We start from the raw sequence: 20,067 nt of genomic DNA, 5'->3' as shown, positions 1-20,067 counted from the left end.
CATTAAAACAAATGTTACTCCAACGTATAGAAATGAAATCCAAGTCTGTTAGTCAAACTTCAGAAAACATGATGCTGTCCAGCTGAGGAGCATTTGCCTAATCAGTTGCTAAATCCTGGTTTATTATATTTATCACTATTAGTAGTTGTAGTAGTAGTATTTATTTATTTATTTATTTATTTATTTATTTATTTATTTATTTATTTATGTTGCTATTCACATGTTTGACAACCAATTAATTTCCAGGTATTGGTATTTTATGTAACTTTCTAATGTGGCAGGGGTTATTCAGGAGCTCCATAATTAGTGGTGATAGAGAGGTATCTCTTTTCTATCTACATTTATTTTTATTTTTTAAGTTGTGGTCATCCATTATTAACTATTAAAATTAAGTCTTTTATTTCAAGTATCAAACATTAACTTGAAACATTTAAGAAAGCTAGGAATTTTAAAGTGCATTTAATGCAGATTTGTTTGAAATGAAAAAGTAAACAAACAAGTAAACAAAATAAAATATAACATTTTACATAAAACTTGTGTAACAACAAATTGCTAAATAAATTCAACTTTCTTTCTTTCCTTCTTTCTTTCTTTCTTTCTTTCTTTCTTTCTTTCTTTCTTTCTTTCTTTCTATACGTTTTGCTGAAATAGATGCACAGACAGTTAAAAGAATCATGATGGCTATAGGGTCAGTTAAGTGATTAATTTTAATGTTAGTTTAAAAATCAACACATTAAAATCAACACGGGCGAGGCAGTGGCGCAGTAGGTAGTGCTGTCGCCTCACAGCAAGAAGGTCGCTGGGTTGCTGGTTTGAACCTCGGCTCAGTTGGTGTTTCTGTGTGGAGTTTGCATGTTCTCCCTACCTTCGCGTGGGTTTCCTCCAGGTTCTCCGGTTTCCCCCACAGTCCAAAGACATGCGGTACTGGTGAATTGGGTAGGCTAAATTGTCCGTAGTGTGTGTGTGTGTGAATGTGTGTGTGTGTGTGTGTGGATGTTTCCCAGAGATGGGTTGCGGCTGGAAGGGCATCCGCTGCGTAAAAACTTGCTGGATAAGTTGACGGTTCATTCTGCTGTGGCGACCCCAGATTAATAAAGGGACTGAGCCGACAAGAAAATGAATGAATGAATGAATGAATGAATAAAATCAACACATTTTATTTGCCAGATTATAAATGATTATATATAAAAATCCTTATTTGCTTGCTTGATCTCTCTCTCTCTCTCTCTCTCTCTCTCTCTCTCTCTTTCTCTCTGTGTGTGTGTGTGTGTGTGTGTGTGTGTGTGTGTGTGTGTGTTTGTGTGAGTGTTTGTCTGAGATGCCGTGTTACACATAAATCACCAGAAGGAGAAGGCCACATTACTTCAAAAGCAGCCGTTTCATAAAGTTGTTTTGTGCTGCTCTTCTTGACATAAATTTTACCTTTGAAGCTGACAAGCTGGTCCTCTTCACAACACAAAAGCTGCCAGTTGGGAGGCCATTTAGAGTGTCACTGTTTAGCATGGCAAAGGTTCTTTTATACATCTTGATATGTGCACACCAGGAGTGAACCGAACCTGCTCTCTGAACAAATAAGATGCACAAGTGGCTGGCTCATATAAAGACTACACCCACATCAAATCTAGTCAATGTAATCTTTCTTGCACTTGTTCTTTTCATAACTCTCTGGATTCATTTCTTTCAATTTCTTGACATCTTAAAGGACATAAGATTTGTCATGTCATAAGCAGCGACACTAAACATTTCAAACAAAATGTGACATTTTTAAGTAAGTTTTTGATATAAAAAATACACTTTGTGCAAGAAATCATCTCATTTAAAGCAACTATGTAACCATTTACTGAAATTATGATTATGCTATAATATTTCAGTATGTGATGATTTTTTTCAGTCCTTGAGTCTTTTAAATATGGATTATCTGGAAAACTATGATGAATAGGAATGAGGTCATTGTGAAGTTGCTGGTTTGCGGATTGTAAAGGGCCAGAATTTAATATGAGGTATTATTGTTAATTACTGTGCAACAGGGTTGAGGTGACACATTCATGTCTTAATGACTGCAAAGACTTTGCCTTTGTAATGAACCTTTTTATTCATGAATCTACTCGTCTCAGCAACACCACAGAAAATTAGTATTATTGCATAATTATTTATAAATGTTATAATATAATTTTTTGTGTATGTGTGTTCGTCCACGATTTTATATAGTATAATTTCTTTTATTTTATATATAGTTTTTTTTTGACATCCTCTGCCTATGCATTGACGAAATTAAGAGCTGGATGTGTCAAAACTAAACAAAGAGAAAAGTGAAGACATTGCGTTTAGGAACAGAGATGAGGTTCTCAAAGAAAATGTTTACCTTGGCTCTGAGGGTCAAACAACAAAAAATAAGGCCAAGAAACTTGGTGTGATTCTGGAGTCAGATATGAATTTCAGTGGTCATGCCAAAGCAGTAATTAAATTAGCATGCTATCAAAAACATTGCAAGAATTAGATGCTTTTTTCCCAGTGAAGACTTTGAGAAACATGTTCATGCTTTCATCGGCAACAGGGTGGATTACTGTAATTGACTCCTCACTGGCCTTTCTAAAAAGACAGACAGTTGCAGCTCATCCAGAACCCTGCTGCCAGGATTCTGTCCAGAACCAGAAAATCAAAGCACATCGCACCTGTCCTCAGGTCTTTGCACTGGCTCCCAGTGACATTCACATTAGATTTTAAAGTATTATTATTTGTCTATAAACCACTAAATGGCCTAGGACCTCAATACATTACAGATATGCTCACTGAATACCAGTTGTGTAAATTAAATATACTCAAACAACTGTAATTGAGTATTTTTTTCAGGAATTGTAAATTTCTAAGTAGTTTTAAAAATGTGTACTTTTTCCCCATATTTGCATTTTTTTGTGCAGTATCGGTACTTTTACTCCCCTACTTTCCTTTAACCTGCAGTCACTACTTTTTTTTTTTTCTTGTCTATGGGGATTAGAAAAATCAGTCCTGCGAGTCCAATCAAATCACACATAGAATATAAATCGTATCATAATGAACTACCTCAAGACATGGCGATTTATAATTGCAAGCAAAATGTTTGGAAGCATTAAAAGTGTCCAAGAAGATGTCCAAAATCTTTACACGCATAACTGTTTAGATGCATTTCACTGAAGAAAATATGATGAATGTTTACTGTATGATGACTGAAATGGCCTTTAACACCCAGTAGGCACAAGACTTCAACATGACATCAGATTAATGTTGTACTCTAACTTTGTGGGGACGTTGCATTTTGTTTGGAAATGAAAATCGGGTTGATGTCAGAACTCAATTGTCAGGCCAACATCAATATCTAATGTACAACCTAAAACCAACCAAATATCAAAGTCTAATGATGTTACAGTTTGACGTTGTGTGAACGTTACCACTATGATGATTATCAGATGTTGGATTTTGGTTGCCGTACCTGTGGAATAAATGTCAGTATTTGACATCAATATGATGTTTTTGTAAGATGTTGTCTCGACGTTGTTTTTTTGTCACTTACTAACACAACCTAAAATCAACCAAATATCGACATCACTTGATGTCATTATTAGACATCAAAATAACACTGTGCTTAGACGCTGGCTAGACATTGAATTTTGGTCACTTGACATCACAACCTAAATCTAACCTAATATTAACATTATGATGTTGTGTGCCTGCTAGGCAATAACTAAATTCTCTACAGAATGTTACATTTACACACATCCACAAATTACAAGTAAAGCTTTTTAAAGCGTAATACACACTACTCACTACTCTCGAGTACTTTTGAAAGATCTACTCTTTACTCATACTTTGAGTAATATTTACAAAAGATACGTTTAAAGTATTTGCACTACATTTTTAGGCAAGTAATTGTACTTTTACTTGAGTATGATTTTTCAGTACTCTTTCAACCACTGCTGAATACAAATGTAACAGATATCTCAGATATTTAGGATCAAATAAACTAGAAATTCCAAGAGTTCACTTAAAACAGGGTAAATCCGCCTTCAGCTATTACGCCCCTCGCTGGTGGAATCAGTTTCCAGAAATGATCAGATGTGCTCCAACATTAGGCACATTCAAATCAAGACTGAAAACACATATAAACGCAAACAAACTTGCCTTGCCTTTTATTTTTGATTCACTTGTGGCTGTTCTCAGTTATAGTGAAAGCTCAAAGATTTGTATTTTTTTTTTTTTGGTTCATTGCTTGGCATGTTCTTCTGCTTTTCACCTTCAACACACCTCGAGCCATAAGTCACTATCTCATAATAAAATGCTCATCTGCTATGTATTAACAAAAGATGAAAAGAGGTCACCAGTGTTGTAGAGCTGATCACTAAATCTCTCTCTTTCTCTGTGATTCAAACACCCACATTCAGTTTGCCCTCTGGGCTAATTGAAATGGTTGGAGGTTGTCCTTTTAACAAGGATTGTTAGATGCAGCCAAGTCCTGTGTTAATGGTCCTCAATATAGCAGATTGTCTGGTGCTGAACTGCTTTCTCTTATTACCTTCATGATTTTTGAAGAATTAAAGTCAGTTTTTGGGACTTTTTGAAAACAATTTTAAGTATTTTATCATTTTCAGATGTCCTAAAAAGAGTTGAGGAGACCAGGGCTCTACTCAGGGTCTTACATTTTTCTTACAGGGTCTTAGCTTATATGTCTTATGGTGAGTTAAGTTAAATAATAATAATAATATGTATAATTATCTTTTTAACAACATGTCTCATTTGAAGAAAGCTTTTACACCAAATGCTGACATTAAGCACCTGAGCATTTTGACCACACTGAACTTCAAATAATCTCAAACTGGTTTTAAACAGTTTTTTAGCAACCATGTGATGCTGTAAATTGATTTGAACCAAACTCTCTAAGGAAAGCATCCAGCACCTAATTGAATCTATACCATGAACAATTTATGTAATTGTGAAGTTAAAAGAAGGCCCAACATGGTGTAAGCAAGATTCATGTAAAGTCTTTTGTAATTAGTCTTTTGTCCCAAAACATCTTCTTTGACTGTTTGCAGTGTGTTAGTATTTTTCTTTGAATGGCAGTGGCTATTTGCACTAAGCAACAGATGCTATTTACACTCAGTGTTAAAAGTATATGCCATTTACACTGAGTGTTAATAGAATATAGTTGCTATTTTACACTCTGTGTAAATATATTGCACTTCACTTAAATAATAAAATAAAACATGTTAATCAGTTGTGTAACGATCCAGGATGACGTAATATGGTTAGTGTCAATGCATGATGACATACTAAACATTTAACAGTTACTATGTTTCCATCCAAAGATGTGAATTAAATGGCTGCGTAAAAGTGGAATTGATTTGATTGATGTGGATTGATGCAGGCCATTTCAATAGCTTCATTATAAACATGTTTTGCTAATTGATGCCCTAGTAGTTTTGCACTAGTAGTTCTTACAAAAACACAGCTAAATGATTCTGTCACCCTCTATCATCAGTAAACATCATCTGTGTGATCACATAGATCTGAAGGTAAATCCAGATGTGTAGTCTACTGTAGCATTAGCATTCAAGTGAGACTTGAAATGTCTACAAAATGGTGTCAATCTCAATTCCTTGGAGGGCCAAAGCCATCAGAGTTTTCATCTAACACTTACTCAATACACTTACCTGTAGGCAAGCCTGAATGACTTAAATAGGTTTGATCTGGAGTTTATTTGAGATCAAACCCACATTAGACAGGGGGTTGGCCCTCCAGGACTGGAGCCTGGGAATCCTGGTTTTCAGACAACTTGAAGTATAGAGACAAGTGGCAAGCAGCAACTTAGTTAAAGTTAAAGTGAAAACTTAAAAAGCATAATTTACTTAAATAAAAAGCTTTAGGTGGGCGAAGTGGTGGTGTCGTGGGTAGCACGTTTTTTACTCTCCAAGTGAGATTGTAACTTTTGATTTATAATTTGATATCAATCACCATGGTCCATAGTCATTAAACTTTTCTGATCTACTGAAGGAAGAAGTCATCTACGTCTTAGATGCAATAGCCCGATGGTGACCTTAACCTAAGAAAGAAAAGCACTAAAACAGCTGCCCACCTTGTTTTTAATTGATAGTCTTAATTCTTAACATATTCTAAATTTTTTGCTTTTTTTAATTTGGCAGTTTTTCATCAAGTAGTTGGCAATTTACTTTCAATTCAGTAATTTATTTCTATAGCGCTGTAGATTGTGTCAAAGCAGCTTTATGAATACATTTTTTTTTTTTGTAAAAACAAAATACAATGTAAAATGTTTTTACAGAATTTTTCACCATAGCTGCCAGTATTTTTCCATAGTTTTTACAGAATCTTTTTACAGTGTACCCAATCACAACAGTTTGTTCCTTTGCATACATTCTTTATTTGTATACAATATTTAAAGAGAAGTACATTGTAATATGTGTAATATATAATATGTATATATATATATATATATATATATATATATATATATATATATATATATATATATATATATATATATATATATATATATATATATATATTTGTTTTGTGTGTTCAATATCTTGTAGAAACATATGCTGTTATTTCACTGTACTTATGCAGTACTTTGTGGGTTGTAATCTAAAGTTTTACCATAAAATAAGCACCATCAATCTGCCTCCTACAGCATTGTCCCAATTAAAGCACTGTATATTGTTAATGGATAAGCTTTACACTTTCTCAGTAGTAGGAGGAAGAACTGTCCAAACTAATAAATTCCTCCAAATCAACACTATGTTAAAACCTATACCGACCAAATTATTAAAACCATAGTTTTCAGAAGTTGCTGATCTGTTCGATGTTGTTATTGGAGCTCAATGCTGCACTGGATACCATTGATCATAACATTCTCCTCCATAAGTTTGAAAATAACATTGCTATTACTGGAACTCATTGGCTTGGTTCAGGTCTTGTCTATCTAAATGCTATCAATTTGTATCAGTTAATGAAAAGGCTTCATACCAATCAAAGTACAATGTGGGGTACCACAAGGCTCAGTCCATGGTCCCTTAATGTTTAATACTATATATGCCACCACTAGGAAATTATCATTAAAAATACATGAAATTAGTTTCCACTAATGCCCATACACAACTCTACATATATCTCTTCTCAGCCTGATAATTTGCACAAATTCATAAAAATAACACATTTTATAGCTGATATTACAAATTGGATGAATAAAAACATCTTATTACTAAAATCAGATAAACTGAGGTCTTGCTTAGCAGATGCTATGGCGATCATAGAGGAGTGGAGAGTGAGAGTGATTTGTGAAAGACCCCATGACAGACATGTTTCCACATTGATCTCATGGGCTACCCTGAACACCCTTCAGTGGTGACCTACTTAGACCTACAGCTTCTCCATGAAAGATATCCTGCATTTTCAAGCGTCTGGCAGACTGCGGCTCTGCACAAAAAGTTTAAGCCAGAGGAGAACTGTTTTTTCTCCAGGTTTTATTTTCCTTCACCTTCATCAATTGAAGAAATGTGTTCCTTGCCATTGTCTTGATTGGTTTGGCACTTATGAAGCTGTGCATCAATAAACTTGCTGGACTGAATTTTCATTACATTTTTTTTTTTTTTCATTTTACTAGATTTTTGTTAACTGATACAGTATTTATTGAAATACATAGAAAAAAACATACAGATGTGAACCTCAAGGGTGTCCTTGACTAAGCTGAAACAGATGTTTTACTGTTGTTGCTGAGTCTGAGTCAGGCAGGCAATATTCAAAGCAGAAGCAAACAGTACAGTAGCATCAGGGCAATTCAAAAGCGTAGTTGTGGTCTCAGGCAAAGCGGTCAATAAAGATGAAAACACCATGAACAGTAAGCAAGACAATAGTCAAAACATGGCAAGACTAGACTAGGGAAATGCTTTGTAATGCTAACAGAAAAAAAAAGACTCAGCAACAGATGAGTGTGTGAGTGCTATATATGGTCCAGAATATCAGTGCATGATGAGCTTCCAGCTGTGTTTAATTAAGCGTGATGTGGAACTGGTGTGTTTGAGGTACATGATTGGATGTGTTTGGTGCCAGTTTTGTGGGACACGTGTATGTTGGGTATTAGTGAATGTTTTCCAGTGATCTGCAAGGGTTAGATCAAAACATGACAAAACCACTGTTGTCCATTGGCTTTTTAAAGTTTTCTTTAACATATTAATAACCTATTAAGTCTTTAAATTGCTCTACAGGCTGAATACTAGTATCTTGAATGTTAACTTTATTTATATGTTTTAGTTTATTTATGTTAACTAATATGGATTAAATGTGTTGTAAATGTGTTTAGCTGAACTTTTTATACTTAAAAAAAGAGTTGACTAATGAATATATATTAGGTAAATGATTATGTATATTTTTAAATATCTGACCTTTAAATAGTTAAATATGTGCAAATGAAACATTTCATTTAAATAAATCCACTTTAAAAATACATATATAATCCATAAAAATACAATTTTAAAGTGGATATATATATATACATTCATTCCTTTTTTTCTTTGAGGCTTAGTCTTTTTATTAATCAGGGGCCGTGACGGTGTAATGAGCCGCACCTTATAACTTAACCAACTTACAACATTTTTTTAAATTGTAATACTTTTACTTTAATTTATATTTGTTTACTTTTTGATGATTTCAGAATATGGACGTCTTCCTGCAGTTTAGATTTTGACTGTGCTGGTAAAAAATGGCTTAAGTGGGTTGGCAAAATTTGGGAAGGAAACCTGTTTTTAGTATTAAAAAATTAACATGGTCCACAATGGCTCAGTGGTTAGCATTGTCGCCTCACACCAAAGAGATGCCATTTTGTCTGCATTTAAGTATGTACTGATAATCTTTCATTTTGGAATTTGACACTTCCTTCTTTAATAATTCTTTAATAGACTTTTAAAAATGTTTTTTTTTTATATTTCTATGTTCAACATGTATCAGTTCAACATTACACATTTAAATTTACAAGTTACTTGATACTTTTCTTTCTATCAAATTGACAGGAGTGTGATTTGAAACAAGATTAGGTAATTACACTTTTGTTTTTAATTTGCCCACTGGACATTGAACTTGATTTGGCCTATAGGTCTGATCTATTTTCTCCTCTTTGCAATTTAAAAACCATTGCAGTTTTTATTATATGTACTTTGATTTATATACTGTTCTTAAATGATCCAGTTTTTACATTTGTAATAAATTCAGTCACCGCTAGGGGTCACTTGTGGACTACTTTTTTGCAGATAAGCACTAACATTTAATTCTAACATGGTTTAATTCTAACATGGTCTAACATTAGTCCAGGAGAAGTCTCAAATCACAGTCAAGAGTAATAAATGCATGAAATACATATTTGTTTATTGGCAAAAATAATAAAATAAGTAGCTGCAGGGCATTGTCTCACTTCAATAGTGTGATTACACACATAGGTAGCGCTGGACAGGGAAAAAAATAATAAATAATAAAAAATACACACTTGGACATCTAGAGCGACCTACCATGCACTCACATTGCTATTTTGTGGGTACAGACTCTCCATAGGCATAATGGCTGTTATTTTGTTTAAACTGTACTTTTTATCACACTACATCTAAACCTACTCTGTAGCTACCCCTCACAGGAAACACAGCAACATTCTGAACTAACCTGAGTAGGCTACATTTGGTCCCTCTCTAAATTGAGTTAAAGCTACTCAGGGACAGAATTAAAGTTAATGAGACAGTGAAAGAATTAATTAAGTGATGATTGAGCACTGATGATGAACACCTGCTGTTCAGTGCCACGTCCCTCAGGTTGGTTTCATGATTCACTGTTAAGGGTTACTTTCTAAACTATATGTTTGCTTCGCTATAAACAAAGGGAATGTTCCCTCAAAATGTAAAAATGCTCAATAATGTTCTCACCATCAAGCAATATTATCCCTTGAACAGTCAGGGTGTTAGCGTGGGTTTCCTCCAGGTGCTTCGGTTTCCCCCGGGTGCTCTGGTTACCCACACAGCCCAACGACATGTGGTATAGGTGAATTGAATAAACTAAATGAATCATAGTGTATGTGTGAATGAGTGTGTATGGATATTTCCCAGAATTGGTTTGCAGCTGGAAGAAAAACTTATGATGAGCAAGATGTCGGTTCATTTTGCTGTGGCGACCCGTTATGAATAAAGGGGCTAGGTGAAAAAAAAGTGGAAAGTGTAGTGGGCTTCTGCAAATAATAATAATTAACTCAAAGGTTTGTAAATTAGCATCAGTTAAAACTAAATCTGCCACGACAAGTTTTTACACTAGAGATTTTTATTAGGCTAGGCCTACTCAAGTTTTTTTAATCGACTTAAGGATAACTGTATAAATCTATATAAAAATAAATTTTGCATCAAAAAAGCTTTTTGAAATCGGTAAAGGAGTCTGCAACTTTTGCTAAGCATCATATCATCAGCATATTAGCGGTGAAAACATGTCCATGACTGCAAAAATTATTGTGTATTGAATATTGTGTATGTACGCGTTTTATCTAAAAAGTTCATATCAATACATTTTCTCTTTGAACCACCAGGTGGCAGTCTTTGTACTTTTATTTTGGAATTCAGATTGCATAAGTTTTATATTTTTTTTACTTTTTATATTTACTATTTTCCCATGTGTTTATACTATATATATATATATATATATATATATATATATATATATATATATATATATATATATATATATATATATATATATCTCAGCATTCAGTACATACTTTCAATATTATCTTTGCTTGAAATAACCCAATCTAATCCTGTTTATATGAAATGAACCAGCTCCCAAGCAGGTTTGAGCTACCAGAACTGCTGCTATGACAACAAGTTTCAGATGAATTTTGAAGAACTAAAAGATCCTGCTTCATGTCGAATCGTTATATCCTAATCCAGCTAATTGAGTAATCCGTGTACAAAGAACGGACCCAAGGCCTGAATTTTCAAGTTTTGGTTTCAGTCACCTGACACTGTGCTTTAGTGTGGACAAATAGCGAAACCATGAAGAGAAAAAGTGTGGTTTTGTGTAGACAGAGAGAAGCCCAGATCAAACCTGACTCTTAAAAGTTAACTGTTAGCCTATAATAAACTAAATGAAATAAATAAATAAATATTTAATTTACATTTAAAGAAATTGTGCTTTGGTAACTAACAGAAAAATAACTGTAACGTTTAACTTTAGATTTAAAATATTCTGTGAAGGCCGCAGCTTTGCACAGTTACAACCCTAATTAAACACCTGATCAAACTAATGGGCTATATGCACAGTTAGTGCTTTTTAGCCAATGATGAGCTTTTTGGTGTGAGCTTTATGTGCCTTTTTTTCAATTTTATAAGGTTCTTTTTACAGCATCCATGTTATAACCATAAATCCATAAATAGACTTAAGCTTCTATTTGGTTGTAAAAAGTGACGAAAATCTGTGTGAACTCTAGCACCATCATTAGTTGCTTGTGCAAAAACTCCATTGAAAATACTGGGGGAAAATAAATATCCATATTTTAAAGACATGGTGCAGAAAAAAGTGAAGATCACTGTTTTTTTAAGAAATCTGATCTTAAACACAGCGATTTTGTATTGGATGACAATTGACCGGAAGGCCAAGGGCTGGCTGATTGAAATTAAAAGTCTGTGTGCATATATCCCATTGAGTCTTTCAGGCTTGTTTGAAACCTACTGGTAAGAATGTTGGAGTTGGGTTGGAACTAAACTGTGCAGGGCTGTGGCCCTCAAGAAACTGAGTTTAAAACCCTTGTTTTAAAGAGAATAAAACACAACCAAAAATTAAAACATTATGATTTAGCACAACATTGATTAGATATTTTAATATGCAAAATTTGTTTTTATTAATTTTTTTGTCATTACAGCTAAGATAAAATAATAATTAGCCCAAAATACACTAGCAAACTTTTGCAGTTAACAATTTCTTTTGCTGTAAATGTTACACACTTAAAAACAAACAAACAAACAAACAAACAAACAAACAAACAAACCATAAGACCAAGTCTGAAAAAGCATGCATATTAACATAGTTCTCTACATTAGATACTTCATTCAAAAACACTGGCTTTTAAATGCAACACTTATTTACTTATTACATATATTTAATAATTGTGTATAAACATCTATGAATTATTAGTTCATTTGAAAAGCAAAGCATCAATAATGGTTATATTTCTTTTTGACTATGCATTTAAGTCATCACCTTTACCAGGCACGTGCACACATAGAGCTCAACCTGTGCAGTGCACATGCCCTTTTTAGTGTTGGATAGAAAGTGCCCTTCCAAAATGATCAAAAGTGCCCCCGCGATCTGCACCAATCCCCCCCTTCCAAAAATTTATCCTGCACATGCCCTTTGGACGGTCTCTGCACGGGCCTGACCTTTACTTCTGTAACACCATAGACTACATTTAAGCCTTATTCAATTTTAAGTAACATGTTTGCCTGATCAATAAACCAGACTTTTTAATCATGTAATTATGATCCTTTATTGCTCAAAAATTCTAACTTAAAGCTACAACCAGCTTTATCATAGTCAATAGTTTAAGAAAAGGAATCTGGAACACATTATGTTTTTTTTTTCCCATAAGACACAGTAGCTGTGTCCCAAATGGCACACTATGCACTATGTATTTATGCACTTACACACTCAACAACATAGTATATGTATGTAGTGTCATCCCAAATGGAATACGAATGTTTTCCATTTCAAAATCAAACCGTTTCCCAGATGACTTTGACGATTGCCGAATTAGTGAACCAAATGACCAAACTATTAAAGGGCCATGAAACCCCCTGGTTTCAGCAGGGTGTTTTTACACCTCTACTTTGGAAAAAGTCAGAAAAGTGGGCGTGTCCAGCTCTGTTTAGGGGGGAGTGTCGGAGGAACTAAAGTGGGATGGTGTGGGAGTGTCTATTTGGGCACGCGCGAGTTTCAGAGTTAAAATACACACACACACACACACACACACACACACACACACACACACACACAGGAGAAAGGGATGGTGTTTAACCTACATGGACATCTGTAGTCGAATTATTTGCCAAATTATTAAAAGGTGGACATTAACTGCAGTTTGGCTCTTTCATTCAGGGAATTCATTCATGCCCCTTGCGACAAACGAGATATTTGATTCGAGGAACTGATCTAAGCGTGTATTTTTCATGCAATGTTTGATACCGCACGGCGAATGAGAGAAAAAACCCTCCGTATTTCCCAGAAACTTAGATGCACACTGCAGGTAGCGTCAGAAAGCAGCGTGTGTTTTTCCGGTCACTAAATGCGGTGAAAACCCTACACAAGGTTAAAGTTTGGTTGCGGTGCTAACATGTTTACACTCGGTGCAATAGTTAACTTAGTTCGATACGAACAAACTGTATAAACAAAGAGCACTGGTAGCTCACTTACCAAATCTGTAGAGACAGGACAATCATCAGCAACTAGAGCCACGTCTTTATTAAGAGGAGACTACAAGCGAATCCGGATCTCAGCGTTTGCAACTGCGGTCACGCCATCTGCGGTTCAGAAAGAGATGGTCACGCTATCTGTACTTTAAATTGAGGTGCGCGTCTACTCGGTGTTTAGTGGTAAATTCCTATTTGGGTATATAATTATCATGACTTTGCATGTAGGCTATGCTATTATTCCTTTGTTTTGCTCTAATTGTGTACTGGAGCTTGATTCGTTTTGCCATCATCACGTGATCAGTGATGTCCGAAGCTTCATTTTCACCTATACCCACGTGACTGCTTCAAATTTTGATTCAAAGGTTTAAACACCCTAATAGTAAAGTGTATAGCGAGAGATTAGGCGTCGATAACATACATTTGAACTGCTCACATGAGAACATGAGAACAGCTCTCAGGTAAACAATAATCCTCCTTAGACACGTAAGTTATTGTTGTCGAGCGTCGCGTACACTGTTAATCCACACGTGACTCCAGGTGAGCTCTCACAGAGAGAAAATGAAAACAAAACTTAACTGCAGCAAACTATAAAAGCAACATTTCACGCTTGTTTTGCCAATACAACGTGGTGTGTCTGTCGTCTAAACACTGTGACAGTAATGAATATTAATGAAGTTGCACAATAGAGCGCGCTGATTGGTTTGAACTAAGCCTTTCTCATGCATTAATGCATCACACTGTAAGATGTAATAAGACACACTCTGGCACAGACGCCCAGTCTGCACGCTGGAATACAACGCTATTATGTCATGACCGTGACGCAGCTTCAAAAATTTGTTTCAAACCGGAAGTACGAATTTGCTTGAAATAACGCAAAAACAACCAATTTACACTTTTTAGTGAAATATAGGTGTCCTAATAGTATTTTTAGCAGTGTGGGACACATATACGACTGTCAACAGCTCAAAAAAATGTGTTTTGGTGTTTCGTGACCCTTTAAATAAAACCTCTCATAAGTATAACCACATTCACCATCGGGAGGCAGTATAATCACTCTCGTAGGAGAATTTTGCTTTCACAATCCAAAATAAAGTAATCCCACATCAGTACCTGAAAGCTCCACCCCTTTTGCTACATGAGCAAAGCTGCGACTGTTGAGTGTGTGAAGTGTCCAAAATTCCAAACTTAATTTTAACGATTAAATAAGCGTACCATCTGAATATTTAAAGTGCACTTATTATTTTTAGAGTTTTCAGTGTGAATGAAAAACTTACACTATTTATACTACAAAATGACATAGAATAGTGCAGTTGTTCCCAACAGTAAGGTCCCAGCCCACAAGGGGGCCTCAGTGAGCTCTGTGAGGGGTCGCGTCAAATTTGTACAAATTTCTAAGGTCATTGGTTAATTAGGAGAATTTTCATGTTGGCTGCATCCGAAACCGCATACTTTCATACTATATAGTATGTTCAAATCAGTATGCGAGCCGAGTAGTATGTCCGAATTCATAGAATTCGAAAATCAGTAGGCGAGAAGTACCCGGATGACTTACTACTTCTGATTCTGAAGTGCGCATCCCATGCACGCTGTGCTATCCCATAATGCCCCGTGAGAGAATTCATGAATGGAAGTGAGGCGACGCAACTGACGCAGGTAGGTCACGTGACCATGACAAAATGGCGGATATAGTACGTCCGAATTCCATTTATACTTTTCACATTCATACTGTACAGAACGTACTTTTCTAACGGCAGACTAGTACGTTTAAATTCAAATGCAGTACCTACTGAGTAGTAGGCGGTTTCGGACGCAGCCGTTGCCTTATTTCATTTTACCCCAAGCTCAGTCGTCCTCAACCACCGGGCCAATTGGTTCCAGGCTGCACAAGAAATCATTAATTATTTCCGTTTTATTTATTATTTGAGTCTAAATGATTTTTTTATTTTGAAAAGTCTTTTATTAATTTAACCCACAAGCAGCAAAATAATTAAGAAACAGATGACTTTGGAAAGTTTCTTTGCTAAGGGGTAAAGGCCCAAACGAATAACCCACGAACTGCCAGGGAATGGATTTGCAACCTATTTGTCAAAAAATCAGGTGAATGCACTATGGTCCGTGGTGATAAAAAGGTTGAGGATTACTGCCCTTGGTGACCAAAAATGGACACATTTGTAATTCATTCTCCACAAAAAGGCCTTAATATCTTATATTAATGTTATAATCCTTATATTAATGTTAATTGATAGAGGAAAACAAATAACATGCAAATATAAATTGTAGTAACCTGTATTATTTTTTTTACCTCATACATGTGTGTAAATACTGATATTTTTGTTATTGAATTCCAAATAGGGCCAATTTAAAATGCTTGCAATATTCAGTTATAAATGGCCTACTAATGTTTTGCTTTTATATTTTACTGTAGGCAATTATTTGTGCATAAACATGTATAGATATAGTAATAAACATACTGTTTGTTTGAAAACAAAACTTTTTGTCATCGTTACTGCAAACTTATATGAGCGATAATATTGTTAAATGTGGAGGGGGCGCTTACAATATTTTCCAGGGGAAAAGGAGGTCTCAGGCAAAAAAGGTTGGGAACCACTGGAAATAGTGCATAAGTATGCAATTTGGGACGTACCTAATGTCTTTTTACAGTGGCACTAGTTGATAGAGAGGTTTGATGACAATACCTAGCACCATTCCTCTGCCCAGTCCTGAGGCCTTGTCCAAGACCTTCAGTCTGAGGGCAAAATCTTTCAGACTGCCATGCTCCTCTGGCTCTTGGAAGAAGAAATCTTCATTGAACACAGGGTTACGGCAGTTCCTGATGATGGCACTGTTTTGTTGCTGTAGCTTGCCAGGGATTATGGTCAGGGTCAAGCTGCAGGTCAGTGGTCGAAGGTCTCCAGGATCTCGCAAGTCTTCCACTGATACAACACGAATGCGAATTGTTGTAGAGCTTCCAGCTGAACTGCACTTGAAGGCAGAGATGCGCACTTTGCCTCGCTGAGGAAGAGGAAGCACATGCTCCTGGTGGAAGCGTTCTTGGCAGTGCAGCATGTCCAGTGGGAACTGGACTGGTGGGGCTAGTTTGCTGCAATGGGATGTTTGAAGAACTTTGGCATGCTGAAAGACCTTTGAAATAAGCTTTTTGTCTGGAGTGGAGTGAACTTTCTTTTTCTCATTCATTGAAGCATTAAGATCTTTCTGAAGTGTATCTTCAGAAAATGTGTATTCATCTGTGAAATCCTTTCTTCTGAGTGGTGGTGTTGTTGTTGAATAAGGGGAGGAGTCTGCAGAGGGTGTGTCACTCTCAGTGTTGGCCATCATCACTTCACTAGAGGAATGTTTATTTGATTTGATGGTCATTCTCTCTACTTTGTAACTGGTCAGCGCAGAATGGAACAATGATTCTTTTCGACGTGTGTTTGGACTCTCAAACAAACCAGACTCAAAGCATGTCATTGAATATGGAAGGGGTTTGAATTTGTTCAAAGCCGTTGTTGATCTGTTCATACTTGCTTTCAGTGGCAGGGTAGTATCAGGTCTTGGCAATAGTGTTTTTGGTGTGTTGACAACTTTTTTTTCTTCATTCAAACACTGTGAGATTTTTTCTGTGTCTACCATGTAGCAGCGCTTGGCCAACTTGGGTGGCAGGAAAAAATCTGGAATTTTATCCTGTGTGAGGACGTTACTGTGCATTTTATTGAGAATGTTGGTCTGTAATCTGGCTGAAAGCTCCTCTTTATTGCTGCTGATGAGATGATTGATCTGCAATGGAAGATTTTGCGCTCCTTCTTGCACTTTCTGAAGGATCCACATTTTGAATGATGATGATCAGCCTACGCACTTGACGATATGTTCTCTTCCTGCTAGTGTGAAAGAAATTCCATAAACTCACCTATTTCTGCTTTTTAATGTCCAACATTCCACACTTTGCTCCTTTTTTGCTATGAATGAGCGTTATTTATTTAAATAATTAACAATTTTTTACAACACTCTTTATATATTTTAAAGAATCAAATATAATACAATTCATATATGGTACCCTGGACCACAAACAGTTTTGGAAAATGAAATGTGCATATGAAAGCTGAATAAATAAGCTTTCCAGGATTTTTGTTTGGATAGGACAATATTTGCCTGAGATATAACTAATTAAAAATCTGGAATCTGATGGTTTTGAAGAATCTAAATATAGAGAAAATTGCCTTTAAAATTGTTCAAATTAAGTTCTTAGTGATGCATATGACTATTCAAAAAAGAGTTTTGTATTTATGGAATATATTTACAAAATATCTTTCTGCAACATGATCTTTACCTAATATTCTAATGACTTTTAGGCATAAAATAAAAATGTACAATTTTGACCCATACAATGTTTTATTTTGTGACCCACAGTAGTATAATCATTTACTGTTGTCGTTTTTAGATGAAGATAAAATCTTGTATATAAACAAGGCACAATTGTTATTCATACACTTTTCTACATTGCTGTTGTTGTTTGTTTAATTAATACTTTTATTCAACAGGGATGCATTACACTAATTAAAATACAATTAGGATTATTGCAATTTTAGTGATTAAAAATAAATTTAATCTTTAAATATCTAAACACAATTCCATCACAGTTTTATCCATCACATATTAAAACATATTAAAACAGAAAACACTTTACTAAACATTATTAACCACTTAAAAATACTGCCATTATCTGTTTCTCTCTATTCATTTATTTTATGTCTTTACAATATTGCTCACTTGAAGTCAAAGATGTCTATAAATAATAATGAATTTTGTCCTTACCTGTTTTGGATGATCTGTGGTAGAGTTATGCGTCTATGTTTAACTGAATGTGAAAGTTTTAATGTTCAGTTTATCTGTTTATCTTTTTCTATTTATTTATTTTTTTATACACAGTAGCCAATCACACTACATGTTCTATTCTAAAGGCCACCTTTCTATTCTGTATGAAGCTTGACATTTCTTTTTAATCTGAATTGGCCACAACTGGTTTCAGACAAGCCTCACACCCAATACCCTTCCCTAGAACAGTTATATCGCAGATAGCCACACTGATCTCAGATCAGATGGTTATGGATAATTAAATATATATATATCTTTTTCCCTTTCACATTTAAAGGTCAACAATGACATCGCTTGTGTCACTTCAAAGAGAAAACTTTCCTCAGAAAACAGTCTGGGGTGTGGGGTTCCCAAACAACAGCTGAACTACACTGTACAAAATGAACATGAGCAGTTGTTGTCTTAAAGCACTATTTAATTTGTTCATTCATTCATTCATTCATTTTCTTTTTGGTTTAGTCTCTTTATTAATCTGGGGTCGCCATAGCGGATTGAACGACCAACTTATCCAGCATATGTTTTACGCAGCGGAGGCCCTTTCAGCTGCAACCCATTACTGGGAAACACACATGCACTTTCACACACTACAGTCAATTTTAGCTTACCCGATTCACCTATAGCGCATGTCTAGAATTCAGTGCAATTTCATTTTTTATTGACATGGCCAATAATAATTTTTTTTACAATTATATTCTATATAGTTACACATAAATTATATAGTTATTTAATGTATTCTTCTCCATGGCCATCGCTTGCAGGTTCACTATGTGGTCTGAAAAAAGCACAATAGGAACCTCAGGCACCTGGATGGGCCAGAGTCTTAAAAAAACATGGGCTGGCCCAAATTTCTGGCAGACTTCGCTAACGGAAAATGCTTCCAGATACCCGACACTCTTGACCGATGCTAATGCAACCAGCAGAACTGTCTACCTACTGTAGATAGAGTCTTCGAATTTTAGTCAATCGAGCAGACCTCACCTACAGAGAGATATCCAAGAGGGCATAAGAGGGGGAAAGGAATTATTTTTAATCATCCAGCATCTCGCACCTCTGGGAACTGGATGATGAGGCAATGCTTTCCCAGCGCTGTGATCCCCGCTTTGTTCATAACGCCAACCCTTCAGTGCGGAGGGGACAGCTTTACCTCCAGCCAGCTGAAGGAGGATAGCATCACATTGATCTGGCATGTCCGGGGTCCTTCTTGGAGAGAAGCACACCACACAGCAAATAGACTCCACTTTAGGGTGTAGACATGCCTTGTACAAGGTGCTCTAGTCTGAGTGGTACCAAACCACTAGGTCACCTAAGTCCTCCGCACTAAATCTATGGACCACATGTGAGGTTCCAGAGATCTGGGCGCGGGTGCCTGTCCCAGAGAAGAAGTACTTCCTCAGAGGTATTTGCCAGGGAAGAGCCGTCACGAGGAGAGAGGGTTCTGATTTGCAGGTCCGGTTGAGCCAGAGAGGCACAATTTTCCCCTTTAGCACTGGTAAAAAAAATGGTGCAGCGCAAGATATACTGCCACCAGCTCCAAGCAATTGATATGCCAATGCAACCAGGGGTACTTTCCATAGACCCGCAGCTGCATTGTCGCAACACACAGCCCATCAGCCCGTACCGGAAGCATCCGTCTGAATGACGAAATGCCTGAACTCTTGTTCTTGAGGCACACAGGCCTGTAGAAACACAGGGTCCATCCAACGACTGAGGCCACGGCGACACA

General features: G+C 35.9%; 1 protein-coding gene and 1 long non-coding RNA gene across 4 annotated transcripts in view; both read right to left on the bottom strand.

The window, feature by feature from the left end:
* The window catches only part of LOC147842795 (uncharacterized), a 294,644-nt gene that overhangs the window by 226,771 nt on the left and 47,806 nt on the right, over positions 1-20,067 (bottom strand). The window lies entirely within an intron of this gene.
* LOC101885966 (C2 calcium-dependent domain-containing protein 4C) lies at positions 11,856-18,351 on the bottom strand. 3 transcript variants are annotated; one of them, XM_087265184.1, is made up of 4 exons: positions 18,285-18,351; positions 13,459-17,350; positions 12,444-13,388; positions 11,856-12,264 (listed from the first exon to the last, which is right to left on the bottom strand). In XM_087265184.1, exon 2 carries the CDS (start codon positions 17,298-17,300, stop codon positions 16,128-16,130), a length of 1,173 nt encoding a protein of 390 aa, XP_087121310.1. In that variant the 5' UTR covers positions 17,301-17,350; positions 18,285-18,351; the 3' UTR covers positions 11,856-12,264; positions 12,444-13,388; positions 13,459-16,127. The 3 variants fall into 3 exon arrangements, with proteins under 3 accessions (XP_087121310.1, XP_087121309.1, XP_087121311.1); XM_087265183.1 differs by lacking the exon at positions 18,285-18,351 and having other exon boundaries at positions 11,877-12,264; positions 13,459-18,261; XM_087265185.1 differs by having other exon boundaries at positions 11,885-17,350.

The sequence above is a fragment of the Danio rerio genome, chromosome 8 (assembly GCF_052040795.2).
Source record: "Danio rerio strain M-AB ecotype USA chromosome 8, GRCz13ab, whole genome shotgun sequence".
Taxonomy (NCBI): Eukaryota; Metazoa; Chordata; class Actinopteri; order Cypriniformes; family Danionidae; genus Danio; species Danio rerio.
This window is presented reverse-complemented; position numbering and strand designations above follow the sequence as displayed.